Here is a 16,744-nt window from a genome sequence, read left to right on the forward strand (position 1 = left end):
TATTTCCAGTAGGAGTTTCTTACAGTAGCAATTTCTTATTTCTGGAAATCAGTAACTGCCCCCAAGAGCACAATCCTACAGGGAGCTGTTTTCAACACAGAAATTTTAGGAACTGCTGCATGTAGGATTGTGCTGCCCTAACAGCTGTTTCCTACAGTAGCACTTCCTTATGATCGTACCAATAAGACCGTGCTACCTATAGCACATTCCTATAAAGTAGAAGCTTTCGACATTACACCGACCATGGATTAACCTCGTGGTGGCCCAAGGGGGCCTGGTGGTTTGCTACCCAAACCTCTTCACGAATAAACAGTTCACACAAAAGGTCAGCCTACCACGCGTCATCAGTTCTGGGAGCACTGGAGTTCCAGTCCCGTGTATTGAGTTCCTGCTGGGGGCACGTGCCTCATAGGGGCTACGGCATGTCACTGGTGAACCTCTGTGCCCTGCTGCTCCACCTGGGTTCCTCTCCTGGCCACAGGTCTTCTACCTGTGTTGGTCAGAAGCATGTCAGCTGCGAGGGGGGTGTTCTGCCCATGATACTGCATGTGAAATTACTCAGGGGATGTTTGATTTGAGGATGATGAGAGGCACAGGCAGAATGCTGGGCGCACGGTGGGAATCTGGCTTCACCCCTGGTTATGCAGAATCCAGTGTTTTTCCAGAGTGAAATCAGACACCTGCCTGCCACTCTGGGACTGTCCCTTTCTCACCGTGTTCCCTCTTTGGAGCCTCAGTCTCATCCTTCATGAGCAAACCCAGGACTTCCTGGAATGTCACCTGCAGGAAACAATGTCAGCAACATGCTCCTGAAACTTACCGGAGTCAACAAAATATCTCCCTGATGTGACATCTGCATGGATATCTCCATCAGTAGATCAGGGCGGAGATGGCAAAAGATCTCCTGCAGGATTCAGTGATCCTTAATGAATATGGAGAGAACTGAGATTTCCCTCTTGTACCCCTGGGCAGCTTCTGTCACAGGGACTGCAGTGTGAGCCCCAAGGCCTGGCCTGGCCTGGCCTGCAGCCCACAGGGATAGGAGCTGATCCCCATCACAGCCATTTTAAACTCCCATGGAATTTCTCACACGATTGTCCCCTCCAAGGGTGACAGCTGGAGACATGCCCTACAACTGCTCCACACTGGGGTCAGCCAGGAATATTCAACACAAGGCCAGCAGTGTTACTGAGCTGTTATTGGCCAGCACAGCAAAATACACAGAGTAATAAAACAAATCTCAGATATTTAATTTATATTTAAATTCAAACTTACATTTCACATTGCAAAGAAAGATTCATACATTTAGTGGGACAATGCAAGTTCTTCCCTTGCTGACATTGTTCATATGCAAATGTTTTATCTTGGTATGGGCCCCTCACACTGAAGACAGTTTTATGGGGAAGAGTCTCTATTTCCAGCTTAATCTTCCCCTGTATGAAACAAGGGGAACAACAGGCAGCACTGGAACCTTGTGCCACCTGGAAACCAGTTCACTGGACAAAAACAACATGACTCCCTTGGTAGGTGATTATAGGGGATTTATTTTCAAATAATTTAGGTCATTCTTGAGCACCATGCCAGGAACTGCACATCGTGAATAAAGCTTCCAAATTCAATTACGACTCTGAAAACGTTCACATGGCATCAAATGGAAAACAGAACCAAGCCGACCTACCAATTCTGTGTGATATGTCTCCCCTCAGCCTTTGCTTGTTTGGTAGCTAATACCTCCCTCAAGAAATCAGCCCAATAAGTTATTTTTATCGCAGCACACTGCAGAGAGGAGATGAGTGGTGGAACCCGGAACAATGTGGATGATTTTTTTTTAGACATTTTATATTCTGTATGCCCTCAATAACCATCTTGTCACCTTGTGACAACAGTAATGTTTAACTGGGACCATTGGTATTTCTGTCTCTATGTTACATGGGATCTCACAGGGGTAGAACATTCTGACAGGAGGGTCCCAGTTTATCACCATTTGCTGCTCTGAGCCAGGTGGTGGGGGAAGGGAAACAGGCAGAAAACTTGGACAGAGCAGAACAAAACAGCCTGTAAAAATCTGCTGGGGCTGTCTCCCATGAGTGGGGGCTCCAGTCATCCAGCCTGGGCCTATCTTTCACACAGCCCTGAGGCTGGGGTCCCCCCTTCACCAGCTCACCCCTCCCCTCACTCCATCATGTTGGGACCAGCTCCCTCAACACAAGTGGGTTTGCAGCACAAAGCAGCCCCTATAGCAAGGCCACAGACCTGCACTCCCGCCCCTGTGGCTGTTTGAGTCCTATCTTGGGCAGAGACTCCCCCAGGGCAGGAGATGCCAGGGCATTTCCTTCTTGCATTGGCCCCATTGCATGCACTGGGCTCCTCTGCCTGCTCTGTCATTTCTGCCAGGGGCTCTTCCTTGTAGGGGCTCTCTCACTTGCCTCTTCATTAATCCTCCATCCCCTTGTGATCTGGGCTCTTCCCTTCCTGCTGCTGCACCCACTCCCCAATCCTGGCCTCAACAGTTACCCCGCCGTATCCGCACAGCTCTTGTCCCTGCGCCCCTCTGCCTCTTACCCCACAGCCTGCACCCCCTGCTCCTGACCCACAGCCCCCACGCCTTACAACCAGCAGTCTTCTCCCCCCTCCCCATCCCTTCTGCTGACTCTTCCACCCCTTCTCTGCCACTTTCCCCTCCCCCAGGTCACTGGTCTGGGGCTGGGAACAGAGGGGAAGGTCGGGGGTGGGGGGACGAGACAATGTCTTTGGTTCCATCTCCATGGGAACAGGCCTGGGGTTGGTGCTTGGGGGTTGCTGGTTCCATCTACATGACAGCCTGGGCCCATGCTCTGAGATCGACCCCCTGGCACTGGGTTTAGGGGGTGCAGTGAAGACCCTCCAAATCAAGCACTGGCCACTCTGCAGTTGCCCCCAGTGCTCTACCCAGAGGGGACGAGCAAGGGGACCCGGCAGATGGTCAGGGGAGTAGCATTTACACCATCCTCATCGTAACCAGTGTAGAAATACGGGTGGAGCATCCTGGAGAAGGTGAAGGTGAAGAGATGGGTCCTGTCAGTCATATTGTAAAATGAGACCTCACCCACCTCGTAGTCCAGGAAAATCCCCACCTGGCTGGGCCTGGCGCTCACGGGGAGGGGAGTGGAAGGGGCTCAGTATCCAACCTCAAGTGAAAGTGCGCTCTCCCCCTTCCTGCTCACAGATTCCTTGCAAACACCTAGACTGTGTCTACATTGGCATGATCTTGCGCAAATACTCTTTAACACAAGAGTTCTTGCATTAAAGTATTTGCGCAAGAGAGCGTCTACACTGGCATGTGCCTTTGTGCAAGAGATGTGCTTTTGCGCAAGAGCATCTGTGCCAGTATAGACACTCTCTTGCACAAGAAAGCTCTGATGGCCATTTTAGCCATAGGCTTTCTTGCGCAAGAAATTCATGTTGCCTGTACGCTGGCCTCTTGTGCAAGAACAGTTGTGCAAGAGGGCTTATTCCTGAGCGGGAGCATCATAGTGCTTGCGCAAGAAGCACTGATTTCACACATTAGAACGTCAGTGTTCTTGCGCAAGATCTCCCCACCAGTGTAGACAGGAAGCATGTTTTTGTGCAAAAGCGTCTGCTTTGGCACAAGATCATGCCAATGTAGACACAGCCCTAGAGCCCAGTCAGTTTTGTCTCCCACCTCCACCTCCCAGTAACACCTCCCGCTTGCGAACCCCTCAGCGCCCAGAACTTCAGGGTAAGTGTCAAATATCTCCGGGTTGTTGGGCAGAGCCTGGCACGTGTCTCCGTCTCTCACACGTTTCTGATCCTAAGACAGGACGAGGTCGGGATTTGCAGTGTCTAGATCCAGAGTCACGTCCACTGGGGAGGGACAGGTGATGGGGCCCAGGGGATGAGCAATGGGGCAGGTGCCAAGACCATGGGCAGGAGAGAGTGGGTAGACACGGGGGAGGGGGGGCTGGCTGGGGCAGGGGCAGGGAAAGGCAGAGGGGCAGGTCCCAGAGGCTGTAAGGGGGTGAGGAAGGGGCAGGTGTGGGGGACAGAATGGGGTGATGGGAGGGGTGGGCACTGGGGGAGGTTAGGGGGAAAGGAGGGGCAGGCACAAAGGCCATAGGGATGCTGCCCACTGGGAAGACACAAAGGAGGGGGCATCAGAGCTCAAAGAGGAGGAGGAGGAGGAGGAGGAGGAGGAGGAGGAGGAGGAGGAGGAGGAGAAGAAGTGACGGTCAGGGCAGTGAGTCCCTTATGACCAGCTGAAGTTCTTTTAAATTGTGCTTGGTTCTGTTACAGCAACTGAAGGAGTCAGGTTAAAGCTTAAACAGTTACTATTTTATTGTTACAGGGTAAACTTATCTGTAACACAGCAGTAGCATTTAACAGCTAACACAGCCACTACAAAGGACAGGACAGAAATTACACTAATAAGTCACTTACAGGTACCATGAAACCCCTTTGATTCTCTGAGCTCTTATTAAATGCATGCAAAATAGACACATAGCAGGTATATATTCTTACCCCTGCGTTCCAGACTTGGCATGGCCAGCGTCTTTCTCTCAATCCCTCGGGAAGAAGTAGGGCGAGGTTGGGCGTCCCACAGACCTCGGGAGACAATCAATACCTGCCAGCAGGTGTAGATGATTAAAGCTCAAATGGGGTAGGCTACTAAACCCCTCTTTATACCCCTTGGGTCATGTAGGCTTCTTCCTGGTCTCAAGTGGCCAATTAGAAAAAATGGCTTTGAATGCCAAGTTTCCCACGAAGGATGCAAAGCATAATTCACACCTGGGAAAATGCAGACAATGGGCACCTCTGATATGTGATGGGCGAAGATTTCTCTCCTGGGACAGTGCAGGCGTGTCAATTACTGGTACTAGCCATCAGGGCGACGGAAGCTAGCCCATTTACTGTCTGGTTTCTGTTTATGGTAGAGTCAGGGACAGGCAGCACACCTGCATTCCCAGGGCATCAAAGGCTGACTGCCTTTCTCTTGCTCTCTGGGCGGAGGGGGGGGGGACAAGATGGGGTTCATGTCTGGCTACAAGAAGGCACGGGCAGTGGGGCACAGAACAGGGAGAGGGGAGGGTCTGGCACTGGGGAAGGTGCAGGTGACAAGGAGACAAAGAGGGGTGAGGGGTAGGGCAGAGCCCAGGAGATACCAGGGCAGTGAGGGAAGGGGCAGTTATCAAGGGGGAGGGAGACAGAGATGGGCGAGGGAAGGGGAAGTCCCCAGGAGGAGTGGGAGGAGGGGCAGATGCAAGGAGGGCAGAGAGAAGGGGTTGGGCACTAGGAGGTAGAGGGGGACAAAGGAACAGGGAGGAGAGAGAGAGAGAGAGAGAGAGAGGTGTGGGGAAGGGCAGGCTGTAGGGAGGCAGAGGGGTGAGGAGATGTGAGCACCAGAAATGGGGTAGGGAAAGGGCCTCCACCACAGGGCCCAAAGAGGGGGCCAGGGAAAGGACTCAGGCAGGCAGAGGGGCAAAGGAAGGGGCAGGCCCTAGGGAGGCAGGGAGTTCACACTAGGGGACTAGAGCAGGGTGAGGGGTGCAGGGAGGCAGAGGGAGAGGGGAGGGGCAGGCGGCACTAAGGAGAAGGTGGCAGAGGAGGGGTGCAAGGAAGGGGCAGGCATCAGTGGGTGGGGGGACAGCGAAGGGTTTTGTGCAGAGGGCACCAGGGCAAGTGAAGATGGAGTAGGCAGCAAGGAGCAGAGTGGAGGAGAGGTGGGGGAAGGGAGGGGACAGCTGATGCTGGGAAAGAAAAGGGTGAAATGTTGGGACCCTTTTAGTGTCTGAGTAACAGGCCACAGAGCTGTACTTAGCCTGCCCAATTGAGAGGATCCCCCAGTGGCTGGGCTCAGGGTACCATCTGTGACTCTCCAGAACGGCCCTGATCTCAGCCCACAGACCCGACTGCAGCCTGAACTCTGCTCAGAGCGACATGTCTCCTGGGCCCTGTGAGCAGCACAGATCCTCTGCCGCTGCCCCGGTGTCTCCCAGCACGGGCACTGGCTACAAAGCCCCTCTGAGCCCCAGGGGTGCAGGGGTCTCTAGCGACCGACCACTCCAGCCACCCCCCGGCTCCTCCCACCCAGCCCTGAGGCAGACATGCTGGGGATCTCACACCAGGCTCTGCGGGCACGGCAGGTTTGGCTACACAGCTGGACAAGTACTTCCCAGAGCCAGGGGAGGGGCAGACTCTGGCTGTGGGGTTCGTGCCCCAGCACTAAATAGCCCTGCAGAGCTTGGGGCCCAGGTGCTGTCACTGCCGATCTCATGTGACCTTCTCTGCTGAGCCCCCACCAGGTGTTGGGGCCTGCACAGTCACCCCCCTGCTGTGCGCAGTTAGAGCCTGCCCCCTGGCTTGGAGACTTGCTGCCCTGTGCCAAGCAGACAGACCCCTCGGCATTGTCTAGATTGGCCAGTTTTTCCAGAAAATCAGCCGCTTTTCCGGAAAAATTTGCCAGCTGTCTACACTGGCCGCTTGAATTTCCGCAAAAGCACTGACTTCCTACTGTAAGAAATCAGTGCTTCTTGCGGAAATACTGTGCTGCTCCCGTTTGGGCAAAAGTCCTTTTGCGCAAAACTTTGTGTAGACAGCTCAGATTTGTTTTCCGCAAAAAAGCCCCGATCACGAAAATGGCAATCGGGGCTTTTTTGCGCAAAAGCGCGTCTAGATTGGCACAGATGCTTTTCCGCAAAAAGTGCTTTTGCGGAAAAGCGTCCATGCCAATCTAGACGCTCTGTTCCGAAAATGCTTTTAACTGAAAACTTTTCCGGAAAATCATGCCAGTCTAGACATAGCCCTCGTGTTTAAATAGGAGACAGGGCCCAGAGCCAGACCCTGGATTTGCCCCTGGGCCCAGCCCCACTGGCCAGACACATCCAGAGTTCTCTCCCCAGGCTGCAGTGCATTGAGGGGACCCAGCTGGGATCAGGGGAGCCACTTCCTGTCCCAGGCCAAGGGAGCAGCGTTCAGATGGGAAGCATCTCTCAGCCTTAGCTCTGGAGTCACAACCCAGCTCCGTAACATCCCCCAGCCCCTCCTCTGGGCTCCAGCACCTGGCTTTGCCAGCAGGATGCCTGAGGTCCCCCAGCTCCCAGCCCTGGCCTGTGGGGTCCATGCCCAGTGGTGGGCCCAAGGGTCTGGGGTTATTGCTTCCCCAAGGGCTGGGCTATCTCCCAGCCTGGGGCACTGACACAGCGCCGGAGGGAGAGAGGGGAGAAGGGGGCCAGTCTCTCCCGGGGGCAGGAGCTGGAGTCACCAACACTGGAGCAAGGCCAGTTACCTGAAAATCCTCAGGCTCGCCTGAGTCCTGGAATAAGCGGAGAGAGAGAGGTGAGAATTCCCACTGCAGAGCCCCCCCCCCCCCCCCCCCCCCAGAGCAGGAGCAGGAACACCCTGGCCCCTCCCGCCACCCCCAGCTCTACCCTGGATCCTCACAGAGCAGGGTCCCACCGCCTCTGACTCCCTTCGGCTGTTCTGTCCCATGCTCCCCAGCTGGGCTCCCTCTGCCCCGATCCCTCGTGCCTGCCCAACCCAGGGGCTGCTCCGGGCGGGGGAACAGGCTCCCAGCAGCTGCTGTGCCTGGCCCTAGGGCAGCGCCCCGGGATCCTCACCTCTCTCCGCAGCCAGTGCCCCTGGAAGGGAAGAGAAAAACCCATCACTGGCGGGGGCAGTGCACAGGGCTCATGGCCCAGCTCTGCCCCGCGCTGCCAGAGGGACCCTGGGGAGTGAGGCCCAGGAACCAGCTTCTCTCAGGCATTTCCACCCCCAGCCACTCAGGCCCTGGGATTTCACCCACACCAGAACAGGAGAGGTGCCCAACTCCTATGGGCACCAGTGGGAGTTAGGGTCCCAAGCTGCTCTGGGGCTTTTGAAACTCCCATCAGGCACCTGTGTGACTCGCCGGGCACCTGCCTAGCTCTGAGCATCTGGCCCAAGGGGTTCAGACACCGGGCCCAGGCATGTGGCTGGTGTCAGCCAGGGAGGCTCCATGAACATCCAGAGAGCTGGGACTCGGGCTCTGAGTCTGTGACATCTCCCTTGGCAATCAGCTCCCAGCGTTCCCCAGAAACCTCCTGTCGGGAGGCTCGCCCCGGTCTCGGGGTTGCCACCCCCATCCGGGGCCTAACTCGGCCCGTCTGGGTCTAGCCCTCAAAGTACACTGCCCCTCTCTTAGGGGAAATACGGCCCAGCGGCCTAGTCCTCAGTTCGCAGGCCCAGCGGCCTAGTCCTCAGTTCGCAGGCCCAGCGGCCTAGTCCTCAGTTCGGGGTTTGTTGCCCTGCTCCCCACTTGCCCGGGTCTCGGGCAGCAGGGGTAGGGGGGTCCGGGCCCTCCCTCTCCACCGGACCCCAACCCAGGGCCCTAGTAGTTTCGGGTGGTTTCCACCACTGGCTCGGCGGGGGCTCCTCCCCGCAACGCCCCGAGCCCTCAGGGGCTTCTACAGCTCCCTGCCCTGGGTCGCAGCCTGCCGCGGTCCCACCTGTCGGCGTCGGTCGCCGGGCTGTAGTGGTCCTCCCCCTGGCAGCCGCAGAGTGGGCGGAGTCCGGTCCGGCGCTCGGGTCGCGGGTGGTCGGTCGGCGGCTCCGGCGTTGGGGCCGAGCCCGGCAGAGGCCCGGCAGCAGCACGCTCAGCTCCCTCGGCGACTCCCTCTCTAGCCAGTGGTCGCTAGCTCCTGCTCGGGCCGCCGTCTGCCCCTTCTGAGCAGGCCAGCAGCCTTTTGTATCCCTGCTCCCTTTGGAGCATGCCCAGTAGGGCTGTGTGGGTGGGGCCTTCTCCGCCCCCGGCCCCAGGTGGTTTCCCTGGGCTTGAGTGCAGGGCGGGGCCGCCCCGTCACACCCCCCCCCCCCTTAAGTGGGTACCTATCCCCTCGCTCGTCCCCGTCTCTTCTTCCCCCACCCTGGAAAGGAAATCAGCATTCGTGTGCGCCTTCCCTGGGCGATGGGTTATACTGAAATTGTACGGCTGTAAGGATAGATACCACCGCATTAAACGGGGGTTCGTCTCTTTCATGCTATTTAACCATTTCAGGGGGGCATGGTCTGTCACCACCTGAAACGTGTTGCCCAATAAATAATATCTTAGGGCGTCTATAGCCCACTTTATTGCCAGTGCCTCCTTTTCTATGGTAGCGTAGTTCTGTTCTCATGGGAAGAGCTTGCGGCTCAAGTATACTACCGGGTGCTCCCCTCCCTCTGCCTGTTGGGCCAGCACTGCCCCCAAGCCTCTTTCTAATGCATCCGTTTGCAGTAGGAAGGGTTTTGAAAAATCTGGGTGGAACAGGACCGGGGCTTTAGTAAGCTGGTCCTTCAGTGTCCTGAAAGCCTCCTCACAGTTTGCTGACCATTGTACCTTGTTCGGCTGGGTAATTTTCGTGAGGTCAGATAGAGGGGCTGCAATGTCCACAAAACCGGGGATAAACCAGCGATAGTACCCCGCAAGCTCCAAGAACTGGCGTACCTGCTTTTTGGTCGTGGGTGTCTTGCACTCCTGCACGGCTTTCACTTTGTCCACCAGCGGTCGTACTGTCCCTTGCCCGACCGTGTACCCCAAGTAGGTTACTTCCCGGCGTCCCAGCTGGCATTTCCGCGGGTTGGCTGTGAGGCCGGCCTCCTTCAGGGACTTCAATATGGCTTCTAGATGCTGCAGATGGGCCGTCCACGTTGGGCTATAGATCACCACGTCATCTATATATGCGGCTGCGTAGGCGTGATGGGGCTGTAACAATCGGTCCATTAATCGTTGGAATGTGGCCGCTGCCCCATGCAGTCCGAATGGCATGGTCACGAATTGAAACAGGCCCCATGGTGTAGGGAAGGTCGTCTTCTCCTTGGAGGCTGGTGTCAGGGGGATCTGCCAATACCCTTTCGTCATGTCCAGGATGGAGAAGTATTCCGCTTGGCCGAGCCGTTCCAAGAGCTCCTCGGTTCGGGGCATCGGGTAGGCATCGAACCGCGAGATGGCATTCACTTTTCGAAAGTCGATGCAAAATCGCGTCGTGCCGTCTGGTTTCGGGACTAGAACTATGGGACTCTTCCACTCACTACGAGATTCCTCCACCACTCCCATCTCTAGCATGGTCTGGAGTTCCCGCTGGACTTTTTCCCACATCTTCCTAGGGAGGGGCCTGTGTTGGTCTCGCACCTTATGGCCCGGCCGGGTAGCGATGTGGTGATGCGTGGTGTGGACGCGGCTGGGTTGAGTGGAGAAAAATGGCGCGAACCTCTGGGCCACTCGCTGTAATTCTCCCCGCTGTACTGGATTCAACTCGGGGCCCATCGTTACCTGAGCCTCCCCCTGGAGGTCCTCTACGGCTGGCCCGAGCTCTGGCTCCGGGGGATATGGGGTGACCAGTAGTCCTTCGGCGGTCTTCCACTCCTTCAAGAGGTTGATGTGGTATAGTCGTACCTCTCTCCTCCTCCCCGGCAGCCTCACTTCGTAGTCCACCGTCCCTATTCGCCAGACCACCTCGAACGGGCCTTGCCATCGGGCCAGTAGCTTGGACTCTCGGGATGGCAGCAGGACGAGGACGTGGTCCCCCGGTTCAAAAGAGCGGAGTTTGGCCCCTCGGTTGTAATATCGGGCTTGGACCTCCTGCGCCTGTAGGAGGTTAGCCCTGGCGAATTCCCCTACCTTCCGCAGGCGTTCCCGCAGCTGTAAGATATAGGGTACTGTCCCTTGGACACGCGATTCTTGTTCTTCCCAACTTTCTCGTAAAAGGTCGAGTATTCCCCTCGGCTGTCGCCCATACAGGAGCTCGAATGGGGAGAAACCCGTTGACGCCTGGGGGACCTCCCGAATGGCAAATAACAAGGCTGGTAGGAGCTTGTCCCAGTGTCGAGGGTCCTCAGCCACGAACTTACGCAGCATCGTCTTTAGCGTTTGGTTAAAACGCTCCACCAGGCCGTCTGTCTGGGGATGGTAAACCGTCATCCTCAGAGGGTGGATGTTCAGTAGCCGCGATAGTTCTGCCGTCAGCCGGGACGACACATTGGTCCCCTGGTCGGTCAGGATCTCCTTCGGTATCCCTACTCGTGCAAACAGTTTAAAAAGTTCTTCGGCAAGAGTGCGGGCGGTGGTATTACGTAGGGGAACCGCTTCTGGGTAACGGGTGGCGTAGTCCACCACCACCATAATGTACTGACAGCCTGAGCTGGCCTTTTCTAGGGGTCCCACCAGGTCCAACCCGATCCTCTCAAAGGGGACCCCTATCACGGGCAGGGCCACCAGGGGGGCTTTCGGCACCCCCCTTTCTACTGGTGAGTTGGCACTCGGGGCAGGATTCACAGAAGGCCCTCACGGCGTGGTGTATGCCCGGCCAAAAAAACCTCATCCCTATCCGTTGCAGGGTCTTTTCTCGCCCGAGGTGGCCAGCCCAAGGCAGCCGGTGCGCCAGCCGGAGTACGGCGTTCCTAAACCTGTGGGGGACCAGGAGCTGCCAGATGTCTTCCCCCGTCTGGGGTTCCCGGACCACCCTATATAGCCGATCTGCCTTCACACAGAACCGTGGGCCTTGGGGCTTATGGGGATCTTGGCTGGTCCCCTCCCCTGGGTCCTGTACCTGCTCCCAAGCTCGACTCAGGGTCTGGTCTTCCCTTTGCTCTCTCATAAAGTCGCCCTCTACTTCTAGGGTTTCGACTTCCTCCTCCCAGGCGGGGTGGTCTCCCCGGTTCGGTGGCAGGCCCGTCGCTGTTCCTGGGTTCGGCCTCTCCCCCCCCTTAGACTCCTGCCTTGGGCGGCTTCCTCCAGGTCGTGTGGGGGGGTGCCCTGCCACTGACTGCTGTCCCCACTCCCGCAACACCCGGCCTAGGCCTCTCCAATCGCGGCCTAATTTCACGGGGTAGGCGAGCGTCGGGACCAAACCCACGCTATAGACCCCCACCTCCTGGCCATCATCTAGCCGCACCCATGCTGTCGGGTACGCCCGTACGTCCCCGTGTACACACAACAACCGGATGGGGCCCCCGGCTGGCTCTGGCTCAGATATTAGGTTGGCCCTAACTAGGGTCTGGCTGCACCCTGAATCCACCAGTGCCACCGTGGGGTTCCCTTCTACCCTAAGTCTCACCACCATTTTAGCAGGGTCCGTTGGCCCCCTACCAGGCTCTGCAATCGGCGCTTGCCCAAAGGGGCAGACCCCGGGGGGCACCACCCTTCCCTGGGCCCCCAACTGGCTCGCGACCTCCCGCTCCCATCGGTCCTGTCGCTCTTGTAGGCCTGCCAACTGCCTCCGCAGTTCGGTCAGGTCCCCTTCATACCGCTGTCGCCAGGTCAGCAACCCCGGTTTCTGTCCCCGGGGTTCTCGCGGCCCGCGTCTACCAATCCCCTTTGCCAGCCCCTCTGCCCAGGGGCGGGGTCGTGTACTCACATTCTCCACCATGTGTCGGGGGGCTCGCCCCGGTCTCGGGGTTGCCACCCCCATCCGGGGCCTAACTCGGCCCGTCTGGGTCTAGCCCTCAAAGTACACTGCCCCTCTCTTAGGGGAAATACGGCCCACTGGCCTAGTTCCCAAGTACAATGTCCCTCTCTTAGGGGAAATACGGCCCAGCGGCCTAGTCCTCAGTTCGCAGGCCCAGCGGCCTAGTCCTCAGTTCAGGGTTTGTTGCCCTGCTCCCCACTTGCCCAGGTCTCGGGCAGCAGGGGTAGGGGGGTCCGGGCCCTCCCTCTCCACCGGACCCCGACCCAGGGCCCTAGTAGTTTCGGGTGGTTTCCACCACTGGCTCGGCGGGGGCTCCTCCCTGCAACGCCCCGAGCCCTCAGGGGCTTCTACAGCTCCCTGCCCTGGGTCGCTTCCTACCCCCTGCTCGCAGCCTGCCGCGGTCCCACCTGTCGGCGTCGGTCGCCGGGCTGTAGAGGTCCTCCACCTGGCAGCCGCAGAGTGGGCGGAGTCCGGTCCGGCGCTCGGGTCGCGGGTGGTCAGTCGGCGTCTCCAGCGTTGGGGCCGAGCCCGGCAGAGGCCCGGCAGCAGCACGCTCAGCGACTCCCTCTCTGGCCAGTGGTCGCTAGCTCCTGCTCGGGCCGCCGTCTGTCCCTTCTGAGCAGGCCAGCAGCCTTTTGTATCCCTGCTCCCTTTGGAGCATGCCCAGTAGGGCTGTGTGGGTGGGGCCTTCTCCGCCCCCGGCCCCAGGTGGTTTCCCTGGGCTTGAGTGCGGGGCGGGGCCGCCCCGTCACACCTCCCCCTGCCCCTCGGCCCACGCAGGCTGAGCTGGGGGACTCTCTGCTTAGCAGCAGGAGGGGGCGGCTGCAGGGACCAGGGCAGTGGGGGAGGCACTTTCACTCCCCGCACCTGTTCTCCACCATCCACGTCCCGCTGAGATCCTGTTGTTTTGCTCAGAGCAGCCCCACTCCTCCCCACCCCAGGCTCAAGAGCCCGCCAACCCCCCAGGAGCAGACCCTGGGATCTCAGGGACCCAGCTGGGCCTTTCCACGTCCCTTCCCACACCCTTATACAGTGAGAGAAGAGCCCCTAGCAGTGCCACCCAGTACCCAGGAATCTCATTATGTTTCCCTGGAAATTGTTCTCTCCTGGGAAGTCCCAGATTCTCCGCTCCAGTTCCAGGCACCTGGGCATCAGATGCGGCAACGTCGCCTCCTCACCCCTGCAGAGACACGAGGGTGTTATTGGTCTCCCACCTCGGCCCTTCAAAGCTAGACAAGGTTGCCAAGTGTCTGGTTTTGAACCGGACAGTCCAATACTTAAGCTTTCTCTCCGGGAAACAAATTGAGAAAATACCGGACACATAAATGTCTGGTATTTTCTAATTAAGTAAGTTTTATTATTTTCATGAGTATCAGTATGCAGTTGTGTACTCACACAGCATAAGCGTGTCTACCCGCAGGGGGGAAGGGGGGGAGTTGGGATGGGACGATGTGCAGGGCGGGCAGTGCCCCGGGATCTGCATGCGCCTGGGCTAGGCCCACTTCCCCCTGGCCGGTTCCCCCCCCAGCCATCTCCACTCCCCCCCAACCTCCTCCCAGCTAGCCCTGCTCCCAGCTGGCTGGTTCCCTCCATCCCTTGATCTCTCCCGGTCAGCCCCTCTCCCCTCGACCCCCTCCTGACCAGCCCTGCTCCCCACTGGCCAGTTCCCTCCCCAATCTCTCCCACCAGGCCCTGTGGCTGGTTCCCCTCCCCCATCTGAGATCAAGTGTGTCTGGTATTTTTGTCAAAACCATCTGGCAACCCTAAAGTGAGACAGGGGAGTGAGTGGGGTCTGGGCCCCGGGCCCCAGTGACCTCAGCTGCCCAGGGAGTTTCCTGCCAGCACAACCTGCTGGGCCCAGCCTGGGGCCTCTCTCCAGCCAGAGGAAAAACAGCCTGGGCAGCACCCAGCTTGGCTCCTGCACATCCGGCCCGACGCATGTGCCCCACTGGGGCCTGGCTGGGCCACTCCCAGGGCTGAGAGAGGGGCCTGTTCTCCGGGCGCAGCCACTCCTCAGCTTCTCTGCTCAGCCCCCAGGGGCCTCGTCACTCCGCAGGGCGTGGGGGCTCTGGGATGGGGACACTCCTCCCAAGGCCTGGCCTGAGACACTCGGCTCTTTCCCCATAGCTCTCTCCCTATGGGTCATGCCAAAGCTGGGACCAGGTCCCAGCTAGGCCTTTGGGATGACAGGCCTCAGCCCTATTAACAGTCCCCTGAGCCAGCCAGGTCCCAGGGAAGGTTCCCCATCCCAGAGCTGTGGGACAGTCCCCTACAGGGTGGCTCATACCCTGGCAGTGGCCCCCCGGGCGGTGGGTACAGAGAGGGCAGGGTTCAGAGGGTGAGACAGTCCCATTGTGGGGGGCTGGATTCACAGCCCAGGCTCTGAGCCTGCTCCCAGCATGACGGGGGGGGGGGGGGGGAAGATGGAGCCTGGACGTACCTGCTCTCGGTGCTTCTCACACCCTGGAAGAGAAGGAGACAGAGCAGAGAGTCAGTGCCCATGGCCCAGCCCAGCCGTCTGCTCTAGACGGGTCATGCTGCTCCCCTGCCCCACAGGGGGCTCCCCCAGGTGGGAGACCCACTGAAGGGCTGTGCTAGGGGAGCCGAGCCCCTTTTACATCTGCTGCTCTGCAGGAGGGGCAGGCCCAGCTTTTGACCAGCCTTCCCAATGGCCCAAACTCCTGTCCCTCGCTGCCCTGGGGCCCCGGCCCTGCAGCCACCGCGGGCCTGCTCCCTGTGCTGAATTACCCTGTGAGCCCTCAGTGACTCAGGGGGTCCCCTTCCTGCACTGGGCTCTGAGCGCATTTGACCCCTTCTCACCTGCAACAATTCCAGCACCGGCTGCTGACACTTCTCCTCCAGCTCCGAGATCAGGGCACTGAGCCAGGAAATCTCCTTGCCCAGGCAGGTGGCGTGTTCCTCCCTTCTCCTCCCAATCTCCTCGTCCAGCTCTCCCAGCCAGAGGCGCTCTCACTCCGCCAGGAACTGCTGCAGCCGCTCACACTCCCAGCCCACCAGCTGCCGCTCCACGTCCATCTGCCTCAGGGGGCACAGAGAGGGTGGGGCAGGAATGCAGGTGAACAGGGCCATGGGAAGTGGCAGGGCCTTGTCCGCGCTGCACGGAGCATTTCACTCCATGTCTTTGCCAGGCCTGCTGGGTCTGTCCCAGGTGTTGTTCCAGGGCAAAAGTGTCACCAAAAATCACCCCAACCTCCATCACTGCACCAACAGACTGAGGCAGGGGCGGCAGGTTTATATAATTTTTGGTGGTGCTCCATTAGCCACACCCTCTGACCCCTGCTAACCAGACCTCTGGAGGTAACACATTCAGGGCAAGATGGACACATGACCAGAAGTAAAAGGTGTAATGTCACCCCTCTCGAAGGACTTTTCCCACCATCCTCCTACCAACTGGGATTAGTTTGGCCCCCACCAAATCCCCCTCATGCAGATATCCTGAAATTGCTTTAACCCAATGTATGTGACATTAACTCGGGGACAGAGAGGCTGGCGGAAGTGTTCCCTCTAAAGCTATGTCTACGCTCGCGGCTTCTTGTGCAAGTACAGCCATTCTTGCGCAAGAACCCGCAGAGCATCCACACTGCCCGCCTGCTCTTGTGCAAGGAAATTAACAGTACGGCGTGGTAAGAGAGGGTGTCTTGCATAAGAGCTATGCTCTTTTCTAACAGGTGTAAGGGTATGTCTATACTACCACTCTAATTCGAACTAGGGTGGTAATGTAGGCAACCGGAGTTGCAAATGAAGCCCGGGATTTGAATTTCCCGGGCTTCATTTGCATCTTGCCGGGCGTCGCCATTTTTAAAATTCCGCTAGTGCGGACTCCGTGCCGCGCGGCTACATGCAGCACGGACTAGGTAGTTCGGACTAGGCTTCCTATTCCGAACTACCGTTACTATAGGAAGCCTAGTCCGAACTACCTGTCCGTGCTGCGTGTAGCCGCACGGCATGGAGTCCGCACTAGCGGACATTTAAAAATGGCGACACCCGGCAAGATGCAAATGAAGCCCGGGAAATTCAAATCCCGGGCTTCATTTGCAACTCTGGTTGCCTACATTACCACCGTGTAGACATACCCTAAGCTCTCTTGTGCAAGAGGGCAGTGCGGATGCTCAGCAGGGATTTCTTGCGCAAGAAACCCCTATGGCTAAAATGGCCATTGGAGCTTTCTTGCGCAAGAGTGCGTCCATACTGCCATGGATGCTCTTGCGCAAAAGCACAGCTCGCATATGGCAGTGTGGACATGTTCTTGTTCAAGACTTCTTGCACAAGAACCCTTGCGCAAGATGTTCTTGGGCTATGTCTGCAAT

At 58.1% G+C, this 16,744-nt stretch overlaps 1 protein-coding gene and 1 long non-coding RNA gene across 3 annotated transcripts; both read right to left on the minus strand.

Annotated features, from left to right (window-relative positions):
- Positions 1–286: 286 nt before the first annotated feature.
- On the minus strand, positions 287–11,574 carry LOC142821566 (uncharacterized). 2 transcript variants are annotated; one of them, XM_075912883.1, is made up of 5 exons: positions 8,481–11,574; positions 7,614–7,634; positions 7,283–7,309; positions 4,519–4,621; positions 287–780 (listed from the first exon to the last, which is right to left on the minus strand). In XM_075912883.1, exon 1 carries the CDS (start codon positions 11,129–11,131, stop codon positions 9,143–9,145), a length of 1,989 nt encoding a protein of 662 aa, XP_075768998.1. In that variant the 5' UTR covers positions 11,132–11,574; the 3' UTR covers positions 287–780; positions 4,519–4,621; positions 7,283–7,309; positions 7,614–7,634; positions 8,481–9,142. The 2 variants fall into 2 exon arrangements, with proteins under 2 accessions (XP_075768998.1, XP_075768997.1); XM_075912882.1 differs by having other exon boundaries at positions 7,614–11,574.
- A 22-nt stretch (positions 11,575–11,596) lies between these two features.
- Positions 11,597–15,641, minus strand: LOC142821575 (uncharacterized). Its single transcript, XR_012898298.1, has 3 exons — positions 15,237–15,641; positions 14,857–14,879; positions 11,597–13,596 (listed from the first exon to the last, which is right to left on the minus strand). It is a non-coding gene; the product is annotated as an uncharacterized LOC142821575 (long non-coding RNA).
- Between the last annotated feature and the right edge of the window lie 1,103 nt (positions 15,642–16,744).

This window comes from Pelodiscus sinensis, chromosome 31, assembly GCF_049634645.1.
Source record: "Pelodiscus sinensis isolate JC-2024 chromosome 31, ASM4963464v1, whole genome shotgun sequence".
Classification (NCBI taxonomy): Eukaryota; Metazoa; Chordata; order Testudines; family Trionychidae; genus Pelodiscus; species Pelodiscus sinensis.